Source organism: Onychostoma macrolepis, chromosome 22, assembly GCF_012432095.1.
Source record: "Onychostoma macrolepis isolate SWU-2019 chromosome 22, ASM1243209v1, whole genome shotgun sequence".
In the NCBI taxonomy this organism is placed as follows: domain Eukaryota; kingdom Metazoa; phylum Chordata; class Actinopteri; order Cypriniformes; family Cyprinidae; genus Onychostoma; species Onychostoma macrolepis.
Genome location: NC_081176.1, coordinates 17,024,956 through 17,046,343, shown reverse-complemented (window position 1 = coordinate 17,046,343; position 21,388 = coordinate 17,024,956). Strand labels below are relative to the sequence as shown.

Sequence of the window (21,388 nt, the reverse complement as noted above, 5' to 3'; positions counted from 1 at the left end):
TCACTTGAATAATGTATGTAACAGTTAAATCAGTTTTTTTTTTCATACGTTGTGTTGTTAAAATATAATAAATAGTCAAATCTTTTGTTTGCAGGGTCGTTGGCTTGTCGAGCAGATGAGTTTGTTTGTAACAACACGCTGTGTAAGCTGCTGGTCTGGCTGTGTGATGGTGAGGATGACTGCGGAGACAACTCTGACGAAGATACAAACATGTGTGGTACGTTTATGACTAGTGGTTCTTTTCCACTGAAATCAGACTGTATAAAAATGTTTATTTTGTTTATTGTTTGTTTTGAGGTTTTGTTTGGTTTGTTTTTATTTGTGTGTGTGTGTGTGTGTGTGTGTGTGTGTGTGTGTGTTTTTTGTTTTAGTTTTGATTTATACATATTTATTTTTGTTTTGCTTTAGTTGTTTCATTTATTTATATTTATTTTTAAAACATTTTATACTTATTTAACTTATATTTTTTTTGTTTTGTTTTGTTTTCCCATTGAAGACCCATAAAAAAATAAAAGTTAATTAATTCACTAATTTACAATTTATTTATTTATTTAAAAATATTTATATGTTAAAATTATTATATTTATTTTTACCATGTGTGGTATATGTATGGCTTTTTTTGCTTGACATGCTTCTTTCCCCACTGAAATATTTTTTTTTTATTTTTTTTTATGCATAAATATTTTTTGTTTGTATGTGTGTTTGTTTTGTTTTGCTTTGTTTTATTTTTCACTTTTGTGTGTGTCTTTTGGTGAATTGTTCAGTTTGGTTTTATTTGGGTGTTTTGGTTTGTTTTTAATTTTGTACGGTTTAACATTTTATTTTCATTATATTTTCATTATATTATATTTTTGTGGTGGTGTTGTTTCCAACTTATTAATATTTGTTTTGCTTTGATTATTTATTTATTTTAATTCTACATCATTTTTTTATCCACTATATATATATAAAAAAAAATTTATTCAAAAATGTGTTTATGCAAAAATTATTTACAATTTTCAAATAATTCTCAATTTTCAATTTCAGTATGCAAAGTCAGCACAGATTATTAATCTTAGGTACTTGGCTTCCTCTTGAATTGTAAAACAATTTCTAAAAGTTTGCTCTGATTTCTTAATAAGACATTTATAATATCATATTTAAATGAAATTATGACATTTGTTTTTAAAATGTTGAGCATGCCAGGTGAGAGTGTGTAGTTTAGGAGCATCAGTGTCTGGTTTGAAATGGGTCACATTTATAAGGTCATGTGAGAACAACCTCACAAAACAAACAAACACAAAAAGAGCAGAAAATCAATACAAGACACTTTGACCATCCTGAACACACATTAAACCTGACACTGTACACCTGAACTGTAGTAAACAGTGATTTTTTTCTGAAAATTGTTTTCGCTGTAGGCCTGGCAGTAAAATGTCTGAAAAATTGCTCTTGGAGCACTTTACAAATGCTTCACCAACATTTGAAACGTACAAACCACAGAAAAAGCACATCACTTCTGTGATGAAGAACGAGGTTATGATTACTCTGTGTATGTTTCGACCCGCAGGAAAGTTGCCATGTCCTCCAAACAGACCCTTCCGCTGCAGAAATGACAGAGTGTGTCTGCGGACAGAACAAATCTGCAACGGAGCGAACGACTGTGGCGACAATTCAGACGAGGAAGACTGTGGTGAGTGGGGGACTTCAGTTTCTTGTGTTTTCTGTCTATTTCCTTTTCTAAACCATCTCTCTTTCTTTTTTCTCTAGCGGATGTGATCAAAAGGCCAAGGCCGTGCGGGAAGACCGAATTCTCCTGTGCCAATCACCGCTGCATCCCGGCCGAGCTCCAGTGCGACTTCTTTGATGATTGCGAAGACGGCAGCTCGGATGAGCGCGACTGCAAGGCATGTAAGTGTACTTCCTTCTGTAATCCTTCTTTCTTCGCATTGGGTTTCTGTATTTTGTGGAGTAAAACCTTTACAGTGTCTCATTTTGTCCCCTGTGGGTCACAGATTCTGTCGATGGTGCGTGTCGAGGACGGGCCGACTTGTGCGGAGATGACGCTTTCTGCAACCATACGAAAACACCTTCAGTCTGCCAATGCAAAGATGGATTTCAGAGAAACCAGAAAACCAAGCAATGTGAAGGTAGAGAATTTGTACAAAAATGTGACCCTGGGCCACAAAACCAGTCATAAGGGCCAAATTTCCGATATTGAGATTTATACATTGTCTAAAAGCTGAATAAATACATTTTCCATTGATGTATGGTTTGTTAGGATCGGACAATATTTGGCCGAGATACAACTATTTGAAAATCTGGAATCTGAGGGTGCAAAAAAATCTAAATATTGAGAAAATTGCCTTTAAAGTCGTCCAAATGAAGTCCTTAGCAATGCATATTACTAATCAAAATAAAGATTTAATATATTTATGGTAGGAAATTTACAAAATATCTTCATGGAACATGATCTTTACTTAATATCCTAATGATTTGAAAAATCAATAATTTTGACCCATACAATGCATTTTTGGCTATTGCTACAAATATAGCCGTGCTACTTAAGACTGCTTTTGTGATCCAGAGTCACAAATAACAAGACAATTTCCAGACTTCAGATATTCAGAATTTTTGTCATCATTCATTAAGATTCAACATACACATACATTCACAACTCTCAAATTTGCTTAAGTGATTTTATATTTTATTTTCATTTTTTAAATTAATAATGGTAATAAAACAATAATAAATTAATAGTAATCTTTATTAATAATAATAATAATAATAATAAAAGTTACAATTATTCCAAAATGTTACAATTATTGATGCATCAGATTAATTTTTTATAGTGTATAAATATTGCATATAAATAAGATTCTTTTTAGCATTTATCTTTGCAATTATTAAATAATTGAGTAATTATTATATTTAAAAATATAATTACTTTATTGTTGATTTAGCATCTAACTAATATTGCATATTAATAAAAATAAACCAATTTAATTCACACATATATATATATATATATATATATATATATATATATATATATATATATATATATATATATATATTTTGATATAGATTATATAAAATATATCTTCATTAATGTTATAAATAATATTTCATATTAATAAAATATTCTTACAATCAATAATGTATATTAATATAAAAGTAAAAGTTTATTTATAAAAATGCAAATTATGCTATATGTAAATGGTATAAATAATATTGCATATTAATAAAATATTCTTTAAATATCGTTTTATTAAATATTCTATAAATAATTTATATTACCGGTTATTAAAAAATGTAAAACATCACATTTTTATTTTTAGTTCTGATTTCTGATGTATTTTGATATTTGGCATATCTTTTTTTCTTTTTTTTTTCTTTTTTTTTTTACGTAATTTTAGGCAGGGTTAAAAAGAAACTTGCAAAAACAAAACACACACACACAAAAAAAAAAAACATGTTTTTACAACAATGCTAAGGCTATATCAAACATTTAGTATCAATGGCACACGATTTGAATATTAGTTCATATAGTTACATTTTAGTCCTTTCTAAATGGTATTATGTTGTATTTTCTTGTCTTGAGAGCTTTGAGAATTACTGTTATAGATTAAGCAGAACAAGGTACATCAACAGTTGCCTTTTAAAGATGAATTACGGGTAGCTCTGTGGCTCAAGAGATTTTCACTTGGATTCTGCAGTATATTGAAGTATGCAGAGCATTTTAAGATTTGAAATTATTTATAATGGTTAAATTTTTCTTTTTGTCAGCAAGGTTCTCAGACATGATTCAAAGATTTATCAAGTGTAGGACATGTCCACTTGCGTTTTGAGCATGAGCTGATTTGTGATATGATAAATCATTCTGTAAAAGCCTTACATATCTATTGTTTTATTATACTTTTGGTGAAATATTTTGCTTGAAAAATGTACCAGTGCTGTTTTTCTTTAAAATAAATGACATTCGGTTTGGTATTTTGTGATAAAATGCAAAGACACAATGCAAATACTTGCCCCTAGCGCATCCCAGTGGATGAAAGGTCTTTTGTACAAAGCCCACAATGCAAAAGTCTCTTTGTATTCAGTTCCAGCGCTGGCATTGCACTGTTGGAGGTATGTCAGCGGTCGCTTCAGGGTCATTTCCCTGAGCATAACAGGAAGTCCAAAAATCAGCAGGCACTGAACACAGATAGCTGAGATTCAGCCGAAATCCCAAACAGAGAGACATCCCTGCAGCGCTGTAAAAAATGTCACTGGAGAGCGTGTGGGAGAGGCTGATGGATGGATGTTCCTCTCTTTCCTCAGAGGTGAACGAGTGTCTGCGCTTCGGAAGCTGCTCGCAGTACTGCACCAATACCAAGGGCTCGTACAAGTGCACTTGTGACCGAAACTTCAAAGAGATCGATGGGGAATGCATCACAAAGGGTAAAATAAGTTTTTAAATACAAATAACATCAAAAGGATTCAGTATTATGATATTCTATTACATTTTTATACAAATAAACAGTTTTAGGCTGTGTTTCTGGTGTTTTGGTTTTCTATTTTGTGTAGGGGTTTTTAGGTTTTTTTTTCCTCTCTTGTTTTTTTTTTTCATCTTTTGTTTTCTTTTTTGTTTGATTTATTCTTTGTTGTTTTTGCCTTTTGGTTGTCTGCTTTAATTTTGTTTGATTTTGGTCTTGTCTTGTCTTGTCTTTTTTTTTTTTTTTTTTTGGTATGTTTTTGTTGTTTTGGTTTTGTTTTGTTTTATCTTTTGTTTTGTTTCACTTTTTGCTTTGTTTTTGTCTTGTCTTTTTTGTGGTGTTTTGGTGTTGTATTTTTGTATATTTTTGTTTGTTTCATCTTTTCTTTTTGCTTGGTTTTTTATTTATTTTTATATTTTTTGGTGTGGGGGCTGTTGATTTGTTTTTATGTGGTGTTTTGTTTTGTTCATGGCTGTGTTTTGATTTATTTGTTTGTTTGTTTGCTTTGGTTTTTGCCTGGGCTTGCTTTGCTTTTATTTGTTTACTTAATTTTTTATACACACATATCTCTGTCCTTAGGACCAGAAGACCAGGTCCTCTATGTAGCCAACGACACCGAAATCCGCAATTTTGTGTATCCGTACAACCAAACTCATGGACACACACAACTGGCCCGAATCTCAGACAGCGCTCGCATCATCGGCATGGGCGCGCTATTTCACCATCACAAGTTTGTGTGGGCCACTCAGTTTAACCCTGGGGGCATTTTTTACAAAGACCTCCAGGACAGGAGCCCAATCACATCAAACAGTGGAGTCATAGTAAGTCGATAACAACCAATAAGACCGATATAGTCAATTCCGTTACATAACCCTCTAACTTTTTAACACTTTTTTGAATTATTTTAAAAATTTTCCTCATGAAACCACAGAAACTAGCATGGTAACATCTTATTAAGGCGGTTTTGAAACTTCACTACGCTCTATATTTGCAGTGTCCAGACTTCCGGAGGCCCCGGGACATCTCGGCCGATTGGGTGACGGGGAACCTGTACTGGACGGATCACTCCCGAATGCACTGGTTCAGCTACTATACGGCACACTGGCGCCGACTTCGCTACTCCATTAACGTGGGACAGCTGGGGGGTCCCAACTGCACCCGGCTCATCACAGACATTGACGGGGAACCTTTCGCTATTACTGTTAACCCTGTACGCGGGTAAGTGTCCTGTGAGTCCTGACTGTTGTATCAGGCAACATGTGTGTAATATCCTCCATCGTTCTTTAGGATGGTCTACTGGACTGTGATTGGTGACCACTCTCACATCGAAGAGGCCGCCATGGATGGGTCCTTGCGTCGCATTTTGCTGGAGAGGAACTTGCGTAGACCAACGGGTGAGATTCTTGCATGCCAGTCATCCTTTTTAAAATATTTTGTTGTGTAAAATATGTGACTCACAAAAAGCATGTGCCAAATGTTATGCTAAAAGGGAGCATTTCGATATCTTATATCAATATCTATAACTTCACTGTCACTTAAAATGTGAAGCACCAAAAACATCTTGGTAAGAAGGTCGTTTCAATAATCTGAAAGTAAAATCCATTATAAAATATGAAGTTTGAGTGAAACTATTTCATATGTACAATATTCCAAGGTGAAATTCTTGCTACTTGTAATGGAAAGGCCTAATGTTGTTTTAGTTTTCTGGTAATAGAAACTTTTTTTTTTTTTTTTTTTTTTTTTATGAATAAATGTAAGGCAAAGGTCTCACTAATTTGACCAAGAAAATTTATATTTAATTAATAGAAAAATGTATATAAAAAAAAAATACAATACAGTATTTATTATAATGTTTTTACTAATATTTAATATTTTTAAAAATATAATATAATAATATTGCCACTGTCTTACAATATGCATATACAATAATGAACATTTTATTATTTTATATTTGTATTAATTATATGATAATTTTATATAATTATTAATTAATTAATTAATAATTATTAACATTTTATTTTATATTTGTATTAATTGTATTATATAATAATTTATATTTCAAATAATAATTACATTATGTATAATAAATTATTATAATTATATAATGTAATACAATTGTATTATAATAAAATTTTATAATATAATTGTCTATATCTTTTCAGGACTTGCAATTGATTATTACAACCAGCGACTGTACTGGTCAGACTCTGAGCTGTCTCAGATCGGAAGCGTGCGTTTCGATGGCTCTGATTCGCTGGTGGCTGCTAGCAGTCGAGATGGTGAGTTTGCATTTATTGGAAATTGTATGATATTCAGAATCAGCCTCCAGTTTTTTTTTTTTTATCCTGCAATGTGCGTTAAAAAAAAAAAAAAAAAACATCAAACATCACAGACATCTTCAGCTCAGGCCATTGATTCCAACATGTGAAGAGCTGCAAAAGCTAAGCTGAGTGTAGTTTATATAAACTCACCAGATTTCCATTTCGATTCCCTCACTGACTGTGATTGGAAAAATGCTATTTTAGGGAAAGCATCAAAGTTGAGGGTGAATTTGAATCCAAAGCTCTTGCAAAACCTAGTTAACTCTCTGCTGTTAACATAGACAGCTACTTTCTAAGCCAACTTAGAATGAAGTGCCTGGTTTTGCAACAACTTCATCCATGAGACAATCAACACACAACTGGAGTATGATGTTAACATATTTCTAAGCTAATGGTGTTATATTCTAAACTTAAGAAATATGTGTTTTGGTAGGGAAATATTTTGGAAAATAGTCTTTTTTTTTTTTTTTTTTAAGATAGGCCGAGAGCTAGAATTTGCATGTTGCTAAGCTAAAAAAATATAAGAAGATAAGTGGTGGATCATAAAGTGTAAATAATATTAGTGTTTAATATAAGCAGACATCAAAATCATTCAACCTTCATGACATTACATTCCATTTGTATATAAACAAATTGTTTTATGATTATTTTAGGTGCTTCAATTTACAAAAAAGTTTTGATTTTAATCTAATACCTTTAGTTTTGTTAATTAATTGTTTGTTTTGCTGTTAGCATGTTGCTAACAAAATTATACAAACTGCTGTCAGCATGTTGCTAATAAAGTTGTTCTAGTAAGCTTAAAAACATGCTGTACAAACAAATATAAATTAAAATTATATTTTTGAATATTATATTAACTTTTTATTAGAACTTATAATAATTGAAAGAAAGAAATTTAAAATACTCATCTGCCATCTTGGATGACATTTTTCTATTAGATTTATCGCAATGCATTCTGAAATTGCTTTCTTTGTGAAGTAAAAAATGCAAATGCAGTGCAAAATGGGATATCTTGGAGCACAATATAATTTTGCTGTCTGCTTTTTGGAATGTAGGGAGTGTGTTTATGATGCTTTAAAATGCTGTCTACATAGGCCACTCGCTGGTTTTGGAGCTTTTTTAGTTTTTGTCTCAGTTCTAGGCCTCGGAAACTTGAATATTCTTTATCCTAAGCTTAAGAGGGATTGTTTTTTTTCTACTCTGTGACATTTTAAAATAACATTGCTGTTTTGTTTTGCATTATTGAATCTGGATGCCTCTCACAGTCGTACATGAAATATATTCAGTGTGAATGAACGACAGAAACTTACTTGGTTTTGTTCCAGGAATTTATCAACCCTTCCGAATTGACTTGTTTGAGGACTACATCTATGGGGTCGGCATGAAGCACGATGTCTTCAGGGTTCATAAATATGGGAAGTCACCTGCCGAGAAGCTTAGTCTGGGTGTGGAGAGAGCGTCCAGCATCTTGGTCTTCCATCGGTACAAACAACAGGAGGGTGAGTCTTAAAACGTGTCTCAATTGAAAAGGATGATTTAAAGGGGTAGTTCACCCACAAATGTGAATTTTGTCAACATTTACTCACCCTCATGTTGTTCCAAAACCTTATGAGTTTGTTTTTCCTTGGAAAACACAAGCTAAGCTTCTGTTTATCATAAAAACGAAATGGTATAATAAGCAGAAAAGTGAAAAATATATGTTTGGAAGGACATTAGAGTTATTATATAATGACAGAAGTTTCATTTTTTTGATCAAATTTTCCTTTAAAACCATTATGGTTGTGCATCTTCCAGAGGACCGTTCCAGTGTGAGATTTCTTGGCAGTCGTCTGAGTTTAATTTCATGTTTAGATTGTTGAAATCTGATTGGACTTCTTCTCTGCGGCCAGCTAGTGCTTATTACAGTCACATATTACTGTCAAATGTTTTTTTATTATACAATTACAGACTCTAATCAGATGAATGAAATGCTGTGTTTTGTTAGATTTGCGGAAGAGCTATTGAAAATATGGAGTCTCTGATGTTTTGAAGTCATGAAATTAAAATCTGGCCCTACTTATATTCTGAATAAATGTCTCTGGTCTTATTTTGCACAATATGGTAGTGCACTTAAGTAAATTAAAGTAAAGTAAAGTAAATAAATAAATAAATAGTTATGTAGTATTTACATAACAATAAATGTTCTGATAAATATTAAAAATCTTAAGAATTAATTTTTGTGCATATGTAGACAATTTCATTGTCAATTTTCACATTACATGTGTATATATACAGGTGCTGGTCATATTAGAATATCATCAAAAAGTTTATTTATTTCACTAATTCCATTCAAACCGTGAAACTTGTATATTATATTCATTCATTACACACAGACTGATATATTTCAAATGTTTATTTCTTTTAATTTTGATGATTATAACTGACAACTAAGGAAAATCCCAAATTCAGTATCTCAGAAAATTAGAATATTTACATTTGAGTTTCAATTAATGACCATCCCTAAAGTATAAATTCCGGGTATCTCTTGTTCTTTGAAACCACAATAATGGAGATGACTGCTGACTTGGCAATGATCCAGAAGACGAATATTGACGCCCTCCACAAAGAGGGTACGTCACAGAGGGTCATTACTGAAAGGTGTGGCTGTTTACTGTTCCCAGGGAAAGCAAGGGCTGATAAAATGTAAAAACTGTAACTTGAATGCAATGTAAGTCGCTTTGGATAAAAGCGTCTGCTAAATGCATAAATGTAAATGTAAATGTAAATGTACAGAGTGCTGTATCAAATCATATTAAATGCAAAGTTGACTGGAAGGAAGAATTTGGGTAGGAAAAGGTGCACAAGCAACAGGGATGACCGCAAGCTTGAGAATACTGTCAAGCAAAGCTGATTCAAACACTTGTGAGAGCTTCACAAGGAGAGAACTGAAGCTGGAGTCAGTGCATCAAGAGTCACCACGCTCAGACGTCTTCAGGAAAAGGGCTATCAAGCCACTTCTGAACCAGAGACAACGTCAGAAGCATCTTACCTGGGCTGTGGAGAAAAAGAACTGGACTGTTGCTCAGTGGTCCAAAGTCCTCTTTTCAGATGAAAGTAAATTTTGCATTTCATTTGGTAATCAAGGTCCCAGAGTCTGGAGGAAGAGTGGAGAGGCACAGAATCCATGTTGCTTGAAGTCCAGTGTGAAGTTTCCACAGTCAGTGATGATTTGGGCTGCCATGTCATCTGCTGGTGTTGGTTCACTGTGTTTTCTGAAGTCCAAGATCAACGCAGCCGTATACCAGGAAGTTTTAGAGCACTTCATGCTTCCTGCTGCTGACCAACTTTATGGAGATGCAGATTTCATTTTCCAACAGGACTTGGCACCTGCACACAGTGCCAAAGCAACCAGTATCTGGTTTAAGGACCATGGTATCCCTGTTCTTAATTGACCAGCAAACTCGCCTGAAAATCTATGGGGTATTGTGAAGAGGAAGATGCGATATGCCAGACCCAACAATGCAGAAGAGCTGAAGGCCACTATCAGAGCAACCTGGGCTCTCATAACACCTGAGCAGTGCCACAGACTGATCGACTCCATGCCACGCCGCATTGCTGCAGTAATTCAGGCAAAAGGGCCCCAACTAAGTATTGAGTGCTGTACACTTTTCATGATCATACTTTTCAGTTGGCCAAGATTTCTAAAAATCCTTTCATTGTATTGGTCTTAAGTAATATTCTAATTTTCTGAGATACTGAATTTGGGATTTTCCTTAATTGTCAGTTATAATCATCAAAATTAAAAGAAATAAACATTTGAAATATATCAGTCTGTGTGTAATGAATGAATATAATATACAAGTTTCACTTTTTGAATGGAATTAGTGAAATAAATCAACTTTTTGATGATATTCTAATTATATGACCAGCACCTGTATGTGTATGTGTATGTGTATGTGTATATATATATATATATTAGTGCTGTCAAAACGATTAATCGCATCCAAAATAAAAGTTTTTGTTTATGTAATATATGTGTGTACTGTCTATATTTATTATGTATATATAAATACACACACATACAGGATATATTTTGAAAATACTTGCATGTATTTGCATGTATATATTTATATTTGTATAATTTATATTATATATAAATATATTTAAAATAGAAATATAACATTTTTTCTTACATATATACATGCATGTGTGTGTATGTATATATGTACAGTGGGGCAAAAAAGTATTTAGTCAGCCACCAATTGTGCAAGTTCTCCCACTTAAAAAGATGAGAGAGGCCTGTAATTTTCATCATAGGTATACCTCAACTATGAGAGACAAAATGAGAAAAAAAAAATCCAGAAAATCACATTGTAGGATTTTTAAAGAATTTATTTGCAAATTATGGTGGAAAATAAGTATTTGGTCAATAACAATATTTCATCTCAATACTTTGTTATATACCCTTTGTTGGCAATGACAGAGGTCAAACGTTTTCTGTAAGTCTTCACAAGGTTTTCACACACTGTTGCTGGTATTTTGGCCCATTCCTCCATGCAGATCTCCTCTAGAGCAGTAATGTTTTGGGGCTGTCGCTGGGCAACACGGACTTTCAACTCCCTCCAAAGATTTTCGATGGGGTTGAGATCTGGAGACTGGCTAGGCCACTCCAGGACCTTGAAATGCTTCTTACGAAGCCACTCCTTCGTTGCCAGGCGGTGTGTTTGGGATCATTGTCATGCTGAAAGACCCAGCCACGTTTCATCTTCAATGCCCTTGCTGATGGAAGGAGGTTTTCACTCAAAATCTCACGATACATGGCCCCATTCATTCTTTAGTTTACACGGATCAGTCGTCCTGGTCCCTTTGCAGAAAAACAGCCCCAAAGCATGATGTTTCCACCCCCATGCTTCACAGTAGGTATGGTGTTCTTTGGATGCAACTCAGCATTCTTTCTCCTCCAAACACGACAAGTTGAGTTTTTACCAAAAAGTTATATTTTGGTTTCATCTGACCATATGACATTCTCCCAATCCTCTTCTGGATCATCCAAATGCTCTCTAGCAAACTTCAGACGGGCCCGGACATGTACTGGCTTAAGCAGGGGACACGTCTGGCACTGCAGGATTTGAGGCCTTTGTTACTTTGGTCCCAGCTCTCTGCAGGTCATTCACTAGGTCCCCGTGTGGTTCTGGGATTTTTGCTCACAGTTCTTGTGATCATTTTGACCCCAGGGGTGAGATCTTCGTGGAGCCCCAGATCGAGGAGATTATCAGTGGTCTTGTATGTCTTCCATTTTCTAATAATTGCTCCCACAGTTGATTTCTTCACACCAAGCTGCTTACCTATTGCAGATTCAGTCTTCCCAGCCTGATGCAGGTCTACAATTTTGTTTCTGGTGTCCTTTGACAGCTCTTTGGTCTTGGCCATGGTGGAGTTTTGAGTTGGACTGTTTGAGGTTGTGGACAGGTGTCTTTTATACTGATAACCAGAGGTGGGGGACTCGAGTCACATGACTTGACTCGAGTCTGACTCGAGTCACAAATTTAAGGACTTGTGACTTGCTTGACTAAATTAAGAAAATGACTTGACTTGGACTTGAGATCAGAGACTTGACTTGACCATGACTCGGCAGGACTTGACTTTATAACAACTAATTATTATTATAAATCATTGCGAGTGCTACATAATTTGGTAAACAAAACGCAAGCCGCTGAACCAGCGGCAGAAGAGATCCGAGTCTGCGCAGTTCATGACACTGCACGAGCGCAGGAACACAGCGCGCCAAATACAGGGAGCAAGAGAATCTCGCGATGTTTGGATTAACACTCTTCCAAACTATATGCATTTGCAAAGCCAGGACGTCACCACTTCATAAAGTGTTACTATCTTTAAAGATCTAGGGATTGGAACGCAACATTATTATTCAATACTGCTGGGAGAATAGAGATTGTAGAAGAAACCAGGCAGAAAGAACGCTTAATTCAATCAGAAGTTTTTAATTTCTTTAAGCCTGCGCCACTAAACAATGTGTGAGCTATATACAATGCATAATATATAAAGCAAAAATAATAAGAATACATTAAATTAGGAAAACCTGAGGAACGAAGGAGGCGTCAAATCAACAAAAATAATAAAACATAAATATTCTAAACTAAGTCCACAAAACCCTCTTAACCTAACTAACCAAACAAAAATGCAGAAAACAAACTCGACATCTTCGGCGTATACGACGCCACAACTAAACTACACTAACTACAAACAAAAATACAAAAGAGACGCTCATCTCTCATCTAGTGTGTCTAACACTTGTTAACTGCGGGCAGGATGTATCCTAGGGCGCGCAATACGCTAACCTGTTCCTCATTTCCCCACTCAAAGAAAGAACAGTAATTATTATCAACACTCCCCTCAAAATTGCGATAACACAGCAACAAGTATTAAGCTCACACATATGTGATACAAACAAAAAGTACGAACTCCGAAACAAACTAACTCAAAACACCTGAACACACACACTGAGCTATCCAGCGTGACACGCCGGGAGATCTTTAAACAGCAGGGTGACTTCGGATTGGCTGCAGGAACAACGCCCTTAATGATGATTGACAGCAGTCTCCTCCAACCAGCAGAGACCTAAGAACAATGATGACAGACTAGAGAACAGATTGATAGAAATAAGAGAAAAGAAACAAAAACACACGCGGCACGTAACATAAAGGAAATGTATGTAAGCTTGTTCGTTAGTTGAAAACAGCATTGGTCTTAAATTCAGCTTAGGTATGTCATTAAATTAAAGTGATTATAAATTATTAATCTCGTGTTTGTAATTAACGACGTCAAACTTTAATTTCGCTGGCGTTTCGCCTCTCAAAACAGTGCTTTAGTGTCAAGTATCCCTCTTTGTAAATCAATATATGGAATTGTACCCCGGAAACCAAAATCCAAGACATGTTGTCAAAATGGCCTTAGTATGAGTTTTTATATTTATAACGATATAGTAATATTTTCAGCGCGGCTGCCAACAGTTCCGTTGAGCCCACAGCTAGAGTTACGCGCGTCTCTAAGCAACACACTGAATACTGAACGAATCCAGGGATTTGAACGAATCGGTTGAGTGGTTGAGTGATTCAGTGGCCCGTTCTTGCTTGTTCATGAACGAATCAATTTTGAATGAATCAGTTCAGTGAACGCTTCTGTAATAAAGCAGTGATTTGCCACCACTTACTGGTGGCATTAATGTCGTAGAGTAGGCCTATCATTTCATTTCATATTTCTATATTAAATTTTTTAAATTATTTTTTTCCCCCAACAGAACAAACAGAAAACAAAAACGAAACAAAACAAAAAGCTTAGGCAGACCTTAAATGCACAGCTGTCAATTTAGTTCTTATTAAGATAAAATCAAAGAAATCGATAAGTTACAGGGGAAGATACATAAACATTAACAGTAATAGGTTTCTTGTTTTGAGCCATGATGACAATAGTTTTCAAGAACAATATTTGGGTGTCTATATCCGATGAAAAATTTGGGTCCATTTTATTTCTGATATAAGGGGTGATTTGTAGTCAACATATTATTTTAAATTGAATAGCATGTTTTGTTACACACTGAAATTCTTTAACGTGCTCCGAGACTGAATCCCAGTCTTCACTGGAGATATTTAATGCAAAATCATCTCCTAGGAACTCAATATAACATAAATATGAGATACATATTTTTATCTTGTATTTTTATCAATATTTTCTCAATTACAGACTTATCAGTATACAAAGTAGTATTTTGCCTATTTTCAAAATGTTATATTTAAAACATTATTATTTAAAATGTGTAATTAAAAAAGTTAATTTCTGAGGAAAAATGAATAAGGTCGTGTGGCAAAAATATATTTGTTCCTGTTTGATACTGTGACTTGACTTGACTTGACCCTTATCAGGACTCGACTTGACTTGCTTGAGGTGAGCCACTGACTTGACTTGCTTGATTTGTTTGTACTGTGACTTGAGACTTGCTTGAGACTTGAACATGTGTGACTTGCCCCCACCTCTGCTGATAACAAGTTCAAACAGATGCCATTAATACAGGTAACGAGTGGAGGACAGAGGAGCCTCTTAAAGAAGTTACAGGTGTGTGAGAGCCAGAAATCTTGCTTGTTTGTAGGTGACCAAATACTTATTTTACAGAGGAATTTACCAATTAATTCTTTAAGAATCCTACAATGTGATTTTCTGGATTTTTTTTTTTCTCATTTTGTCTCTCATAGTTGAGGTATACCTATGATGAAAATTACAGGCCTCTCTCATCTTTTTAAGTGGGAGAACTTGCACAATTGGTGGCTGACTAAATACTTTTTGCCCCACTGTATGTGTGTGTGTGTGTGTGTGTGTGTGTATATTTATATTTATTTATATATATATATATATATATATATATATATATATATATATATATATTAGGGCTGTAACGTCCCAGTCGATTAGTCGATTAATTGGTCGATACGGTCTGGTTCGACCAAAATTCTGATTGGTCGATTTTTGCCGCTCATTTCATCAGGTGGAAAGCACTAATTGCTAATGGGGTGTTTTCAGAGCACCCCTGTTTCACAGGTAACAGTCTGTTTTCAGAACACCCCTATTGTTTTCACTTTTTTTGGATTAGCCCAACCCACTGGAGAAGAGAGACAGATAAGTAGGCTTTAGAAGGTTTGATGCTGAATATTATTTATTTAATAATAAGCTAGTGGACTCAGCGGTTTGGAACACATATCAATATACATCAGTCCTATTCTAACATGTCAACAACAAAAAAATCGACAGTGTGGCAGCATTTTGTTAAAATGAATAACGGGAAAAAGGTTGAATGCAAAGTTTGCAAGCAACAGTTTGCCTTCCACAGCTCGACGACAAACATGACGTATCATCTGAAAGCGGTAAGCTAACTTGTCTACGTTAGGTTGCCCTGTCTGTTTTTGAGTAGGCTACATGAACATATCAGAATTGGCATATTTCAATATTTTAGTGTAATAATCGTTTTATAACTGCAGACGCACACATCCGTAATGACGGTAGAATCCCCCAGACAAACCCAGACCACTCTGGATTTTAAGCCTCCTTTATCATCCAAACGGAAAAATAATATCACGGAAGGAATTGTTAACTTTAAATATTCTTTTTTTATTAAAGTGGACGCGCATTTTGTGTTTATTAAGAGTAAAAGCTTTAAGTCTATTCGTGTCTCAGCCGCGAAGCTGAGCTTTTATGTTCAGCCTCGCTCTGTGCGAGCTGCGCAGAGCGGCTGAAATGATAGTGTCTGACAGTTATACTTATAACATATGACAAAAATTATTTTCTAAATTATGTTGCACATTCCTCAAAAGTTCTTGTGATATCACTAGTTGACAACATAGTACTGTTTTCAGAAATCACAGGCTATGATATTGCGCAGGTGCACATGATGCACCGCTGTCAGACGACAGACTCGTGTGTCAGACTCATTTCAGTGCAAAATAATTAGGTCAAAAACGATTTAATATACTGCAAATAGCCTATTAGTTTTTTATATTTATTTATAATTAATTTAGGCAGACAACAAGGCTACCAAGTACTGAGCACAGTGCGCATCTAATTAATGTAACGTACGTTTTTTTTTTTCTCCACAACGTCATTTTTAGTCGATTTTTAGTCGAAAGTTTCAGGACTTCAGTCGACCAAGATTTTCTTTGGTTGATTACAGCCTAATATATATATATATATATATATATATATATATACATACACACACATAGTACATATACACAGTACACACACATATATTATGTAAACAAAAACTTTTATTTTGGATGCGATTAATCACAATTAATCGTTTGACAGCACTAATATATATATATATATATATATATATATATATATATATATATATATATATATATATATATATATATATAACATGGAAATTTGTTGCAAATAGTCATATAATAATCATATATCAAATAAATCTGCTGTAATATCTAAGAATCTGTTACCAAAGATTTTATTGGAAATAATTTGTGCTACTTTAGTTATATAAATATATATATATATATATATATATATATATATATATATATATATATATATATATACAGGTGGGTGCATCTCAATAAATTAGAATGTCGTGGAAAAGTTCATTTATTTCAGTAATTCAACTCAAATTGTGAAACTTGTGTATTAAATAAATTCAGTGCACACAGACTGAAGTAGTTTAAGTCTTTGGTTCTTTTAATTGTGATGATTTTGGCTCACATTTAACAAAAACCCACCAATTCACTATCTCAACAAATTAGAATACTTCATAAGACCAATAAAAAAACATTTTTAGTGAATTGTTGGCCTTCTGGAAAGTATGTTCATTTACTGTATATGTACTCAGTACTTGGTAGGGGCTCCTTTTGCTTTAATTACTGCCTCAATTCGGCATGGAGGTGATCAGTTTGTGGCACTGCTGAGGTGGTATGGAAGCCCAGGTTTCTTTGACAGTGGCCTTCAGCTCATCTGCATTTTTTGGTCTCTTGTTTCTCATTTTCCTCTTGACAATACCCCATAGATTTTCTATGGGGTTCAGGTCTGGTGAGTTTGCTGGCCAGTCAAGCACACCAACATCATGGTCTTTTAACCAACTTTTGGTGCTTTTGGCAGTGTGGGCAGGTGCCAAATCCTGCTGGAAAATGAAATCAGCATCTTTAAAAAGCTGGTCAGCAGAAGGAAGCATGAAGTGCTCCAAAATTTCTTGGTAAACGGGTGCAGTGACTTTGGTTTTGAAAAAACACAATGGATCAACACCAGCAGATGACACTGTACCTCAAATCATCACAGACTGTGGAAACTTAACACTGGACTTCAAGCAACTTGGGCTATGAGCTTCTCCACTCTTCCTCCAGACTCTACGATCTTGGTTTCCAAATGAAATACAAAACTTGCTCTCATCTGAAAAGAGAACTGTGGACCACTGGGCAACAGTCCAGTTCTTCTTCTCCTTAGCCCAGGTAAGACGCCTCTGACATTGTCTGTGGTTCAGGAGTGGCTTAACAAGAGGAATACGACAACTGTAGCCAAATTCCTCGACACGTGGCTCTTGATGCCTTGACCCCAGCCTCAGTCCATTCCTTGTGAAGTTCACCCAAATTCTTGAATCGATTTTGCTTGACAATCCTCATAAGGCTGCGGTTCTCTCGGGTTGGTTGTGCATCTTTTTCTTCCACACTTTTTCCTTCCACTCAACTTTCTGTTAACATGCTTGGATACAGCACTCTGTGAATAGCCAGCTTCTTTGGCAATGAATGTTTGTGGCTTACCCTCCTTGTGAAGGGTGTCAATGATTGTCTTCTGGACAACTGTCAGATCAGCAGTCTTCCCCATGATTGTGTAGCCTAGTGAACCAAACTGAAAGACCATTTTGAAGGCTCACGAAACCTTTGCAGGTGTTTTGAGTTGATTAGCTGATTGGCATGTCACCATATTCTAATTTGTTGAGATTACCCACTGGGTTTCCGTACCCACTGTATGTATGTATGTATGTATGTATGTATGTATGTATGTATGTATGTATGTATAATATATATAAACAAAATATGATTTCCCATTTTGTTTAAAGTTGGACTAATAAAATAAGTAAAACTAAGCAAACTAAAACCTTAAACTACATACATACATACGTTGCGAGCAATCATCAGACAAATCGGGATCCATTTGCAGCTTCTTTATTAGAATGGTCAAACAGAACAGGGTAATAGGCCAGCAACGGGAACAGAGTAGGCTAGGCAGAAACGTAGTCGGGAGAACAGGCAGAATAGTCAAGGCAGGCGGCTTACGATCAGAGTCCAGGGAAACAGTCCAAATCAGGGCAACCAGAGAGGGATCACAGAGTCGAGAATCAAGGCCGGGATAACAACAGGAAAGTAAACACGGGTATGGAAACGCTCAGAATGACAGCCGGGGCAAATCAAGACTTCGCAATGAGTGTCAGGAAGTGTGCTGCTTATGTATGGGTGTGTGAATGAGGTGCAGGTGTGGCAAGGTGATTAGGCCCAGGTATGAGGGGTGATGGGAAACTGAGTCCGAATGGGAGTTAATATTCAGGGGATGGCTCCCTCTGGTGGCGGAGAGGGTGTTGTGCGGGAGCTCCGATCGTAACAGAGCCCTCCCCCTGCGAGCGGCTCCTGACGCGAGGAGGCAGACGGCGCCGGGGTCTTCCGCGAGGTCGAGGGGCCGGCTTCTCCGGATGCAATCGGTGGAACTCCTCCGTGAGAGTGGGGTCTAGGATGTCACCTGCGTTAACCCATGATCGCTCCTCCGGACCGAACCCCTCCCAGTCGACTAGATACTGTAGGGCACTGCCCCGGCGTCTGGAGTCTAGCAGTTCATGCACTCGATACGCCTCCTCGCCGTCGACCAGAATGGGCGGGGGAGTCTGCGGCTCAGCTCCCTCCTCTGACACCCCTCTCGGACCACCAGCGGGTTTCAGCAGAGATACATGAAAAGTGGGAGAGATGCGGTAATTAGAGGGCAGTTCTAGCCGAAATGATACAGGGGTAATTTGTCTGGAAATTTTGAAGGGTCCAACATACCTGGGACTGAGTTTCTTGCATGGAAGTCGGAGGCGAAGATCCCGAGCCGAGAGCCAAACCCATTGCCCCGGCTGGTAGATGGGACCTGATCGTCGATGTCGGTTGGCCTGAAGTTCCTGGCGCCTGACAGCCCGTAGCAGATGGGTGTGAGCTCGGTCCCAAACCTCCTCACTACGTTGAAGCCATTCAGTGACCGAGGGCAACTCGGTGGGTTCTCCTGACCAGGGGAACATTGGTGGTTGGAATCCGAGAATACATTTGAAAGGGGTCATGCCGGTGGCTGGTTTGGTCAGGAGTTTTGAGCGTACTCCGCCCACATCAAGTATCGACTCCACTCTGTCTGCTGCTGTTGGCAGTAGGAGGGAAGGAAGCGAATGACCTCCTGGTTGAGACGCTCAGTTTGGCCGTTAGATTGTGGGTGGTAGCCTGACGTGAGACTGATATTGACATTAAGACTCCTAAAGAAACTCGACCATACCCTTGAGGTAAATTGAGGGCCCCGATCGGAGGCGATGTCATCGGGCAGACCGTAGTAGCGGAACACCTGGTTGCACAGTAATTCCGCTGTCTCAAGGGATGTTGGCAGTTTGGGTAATGGTATAAGGCGGCAGGCCTTGGAAAATCGATCCACAATGGTGAGAATGGTGGTGTTACCGTGAGAGTTGGGTAGATCCGTGATGAAGTCAATGGCGATATGAGACCAGGGACGCTGAGGCGTGGGTAATGGTTGTAACAGGCCGGCTGGAAGTTGTCTGGGTGATTTAGTGGTGTTGCAGATGTCGCAGTTGTGAATGTAATTGGCTGTATCGGTCAAAAGCGTGGACCACCAGAAGCGATTCCGCAGGAGTTGTTCCGTAGCCGAGATCCCAGGGTGGCCCGAACTGGGGTTTGTGTGGACCTGAGCGAGCAGTTGCTGACGGAAGGGTTCTGGAACGAATATACGGTCGGCAGGGCACTCTGGAGGAGGTTGACTCTGTTGATTAGCATGGCTGATCTCAGTCATAATGTCCCACTGAACGGGAGCTAGTAGAATTTTCCCGGGAATGATATTCTCGAGGGGGCCTGAGAGATCTGCACCTTCAGCTTGACGGGAGAGGCGTCTGCTTTAGTGTTCTTGGTGCCAGGTCGATAGGTTACAGTGAAGTGGAAACGTGTGAAGAACAGCGCCCATCTGGCCTGTCTGGGGTTTAGACGTTTGGCTGAGCGCAGGTATTCGAGATTTTTGTGGATGGTTGTGATCAGTGAGAACGAGAAATGGAAGTGTAGTCCCCTCCAGCCAATGCCGCCACTCCTCCAACGCTAGTTTTATGGCCAGCAGTTCGCGATTGCCCACATCGTAATTCCGCTCAGCAGGAGAGAGTTTGTGGGAAAAGAAGGCACACGGGTATAATTTCGCGGGCTCCCCATGGCGTTGGGATAGTACGGCTCCCACCCCCGTACTAGAAGCGTCGACCTCGACAGTGAATTGGCGTTCTGGGTCAGGGTGCCGAAGGATGGGTGCGGAGGTAAAGCGAGTCCTTAGTTCCTTAAATGATTGGAGAGCCTCGGTGTCCATACTAGGCGCGAGGTGTTGCGTTTGGTCATGGTGGTGAGCGGAGAAGCGATGGAGCTGAAGTTTCTGATGAAACGTCGATAGAAGTTAGCAAACCCCAGGAAGCGTTGCAATTCCTTTACCGTTTGAGGCTGTGGCCAGTCGAGTACTGCCTGGACCTTTTTGTCATCCATAGCGACTCCGTCTTGACTGATTACGTAACCGAGGAAAGAGGTGCTGGTCTGGTGGAACTCACATTTCTCTGCCTTTACGTAAAGCTGGTGTTGTAGCAATCGCTTGAGAACTGATCGGATGTGTTGTACGTGTTCCTCTTGAGTATCTGAGAAAATCAGTATATCGTCTATATATACGATTACCCATTTTCTAACATGTCACGGAAGACGTCATTCATGAAAGCTTGGAAGACTGAAGGACTGTTAGCGAGCCGAAGGGCATAACCAAGTACTCATAGTGCCCACTAGTGGTTGAGAAGGCGGT

The 21,388-nt window shown here is 37.3% G+C and overlaps 1 protein-coding gene across 4 annotated transcripts in view; it reads left to right on the top strand.

The window, feature by feature from the left end:
• Positions 1-21,388, top strand: part of lrp1ba (low density lipoprotein receptor-related protein 1Ba) — a 306,580-nt gene that overhangs the window by 262,557 nt on the left and 22,635 nt on the right. For all 4 annotated transcript variants that reach the window (XM_058759880.1, XM_058759883.1, XM_058759882.1 and 1 more), the window contains 10 exons: positions 95-217; positions 1,550-1,672; positions 1,750-1,890; positions 1,995-2,129; positions 4,303-4,422; positions 5,037-5,278; positions 5,452-5,675; positions 5,745-5,851; positions 6,620-6,736; positions 8,104-8,277. In XM_058759880.1, the coding sequence (XP_058615863.1) occupies positions 95-217; positions 1,550-1,672; positions 1,750-1,890; positions 1,995-2,129; positions 4,303-4,422; positions 5,037-5,278; positions 5,452-5,675; positions 5,745-5,851; positions 6,620-6,736; positions 8,104-8,277 (1,506 nt within the window). The remainder of the gene's footprint in view (positions 1-94; positions 218-1,549; positions 1,673-1,749; positions 1,891-1,994; positions 2,130-4,302; positions 4,423-5,036; positions 5,279-5,451; positions 5,676-5,744; positions 5,852-6,619; positions 6,737-8,103; positions 8,278-21,388) is intronic.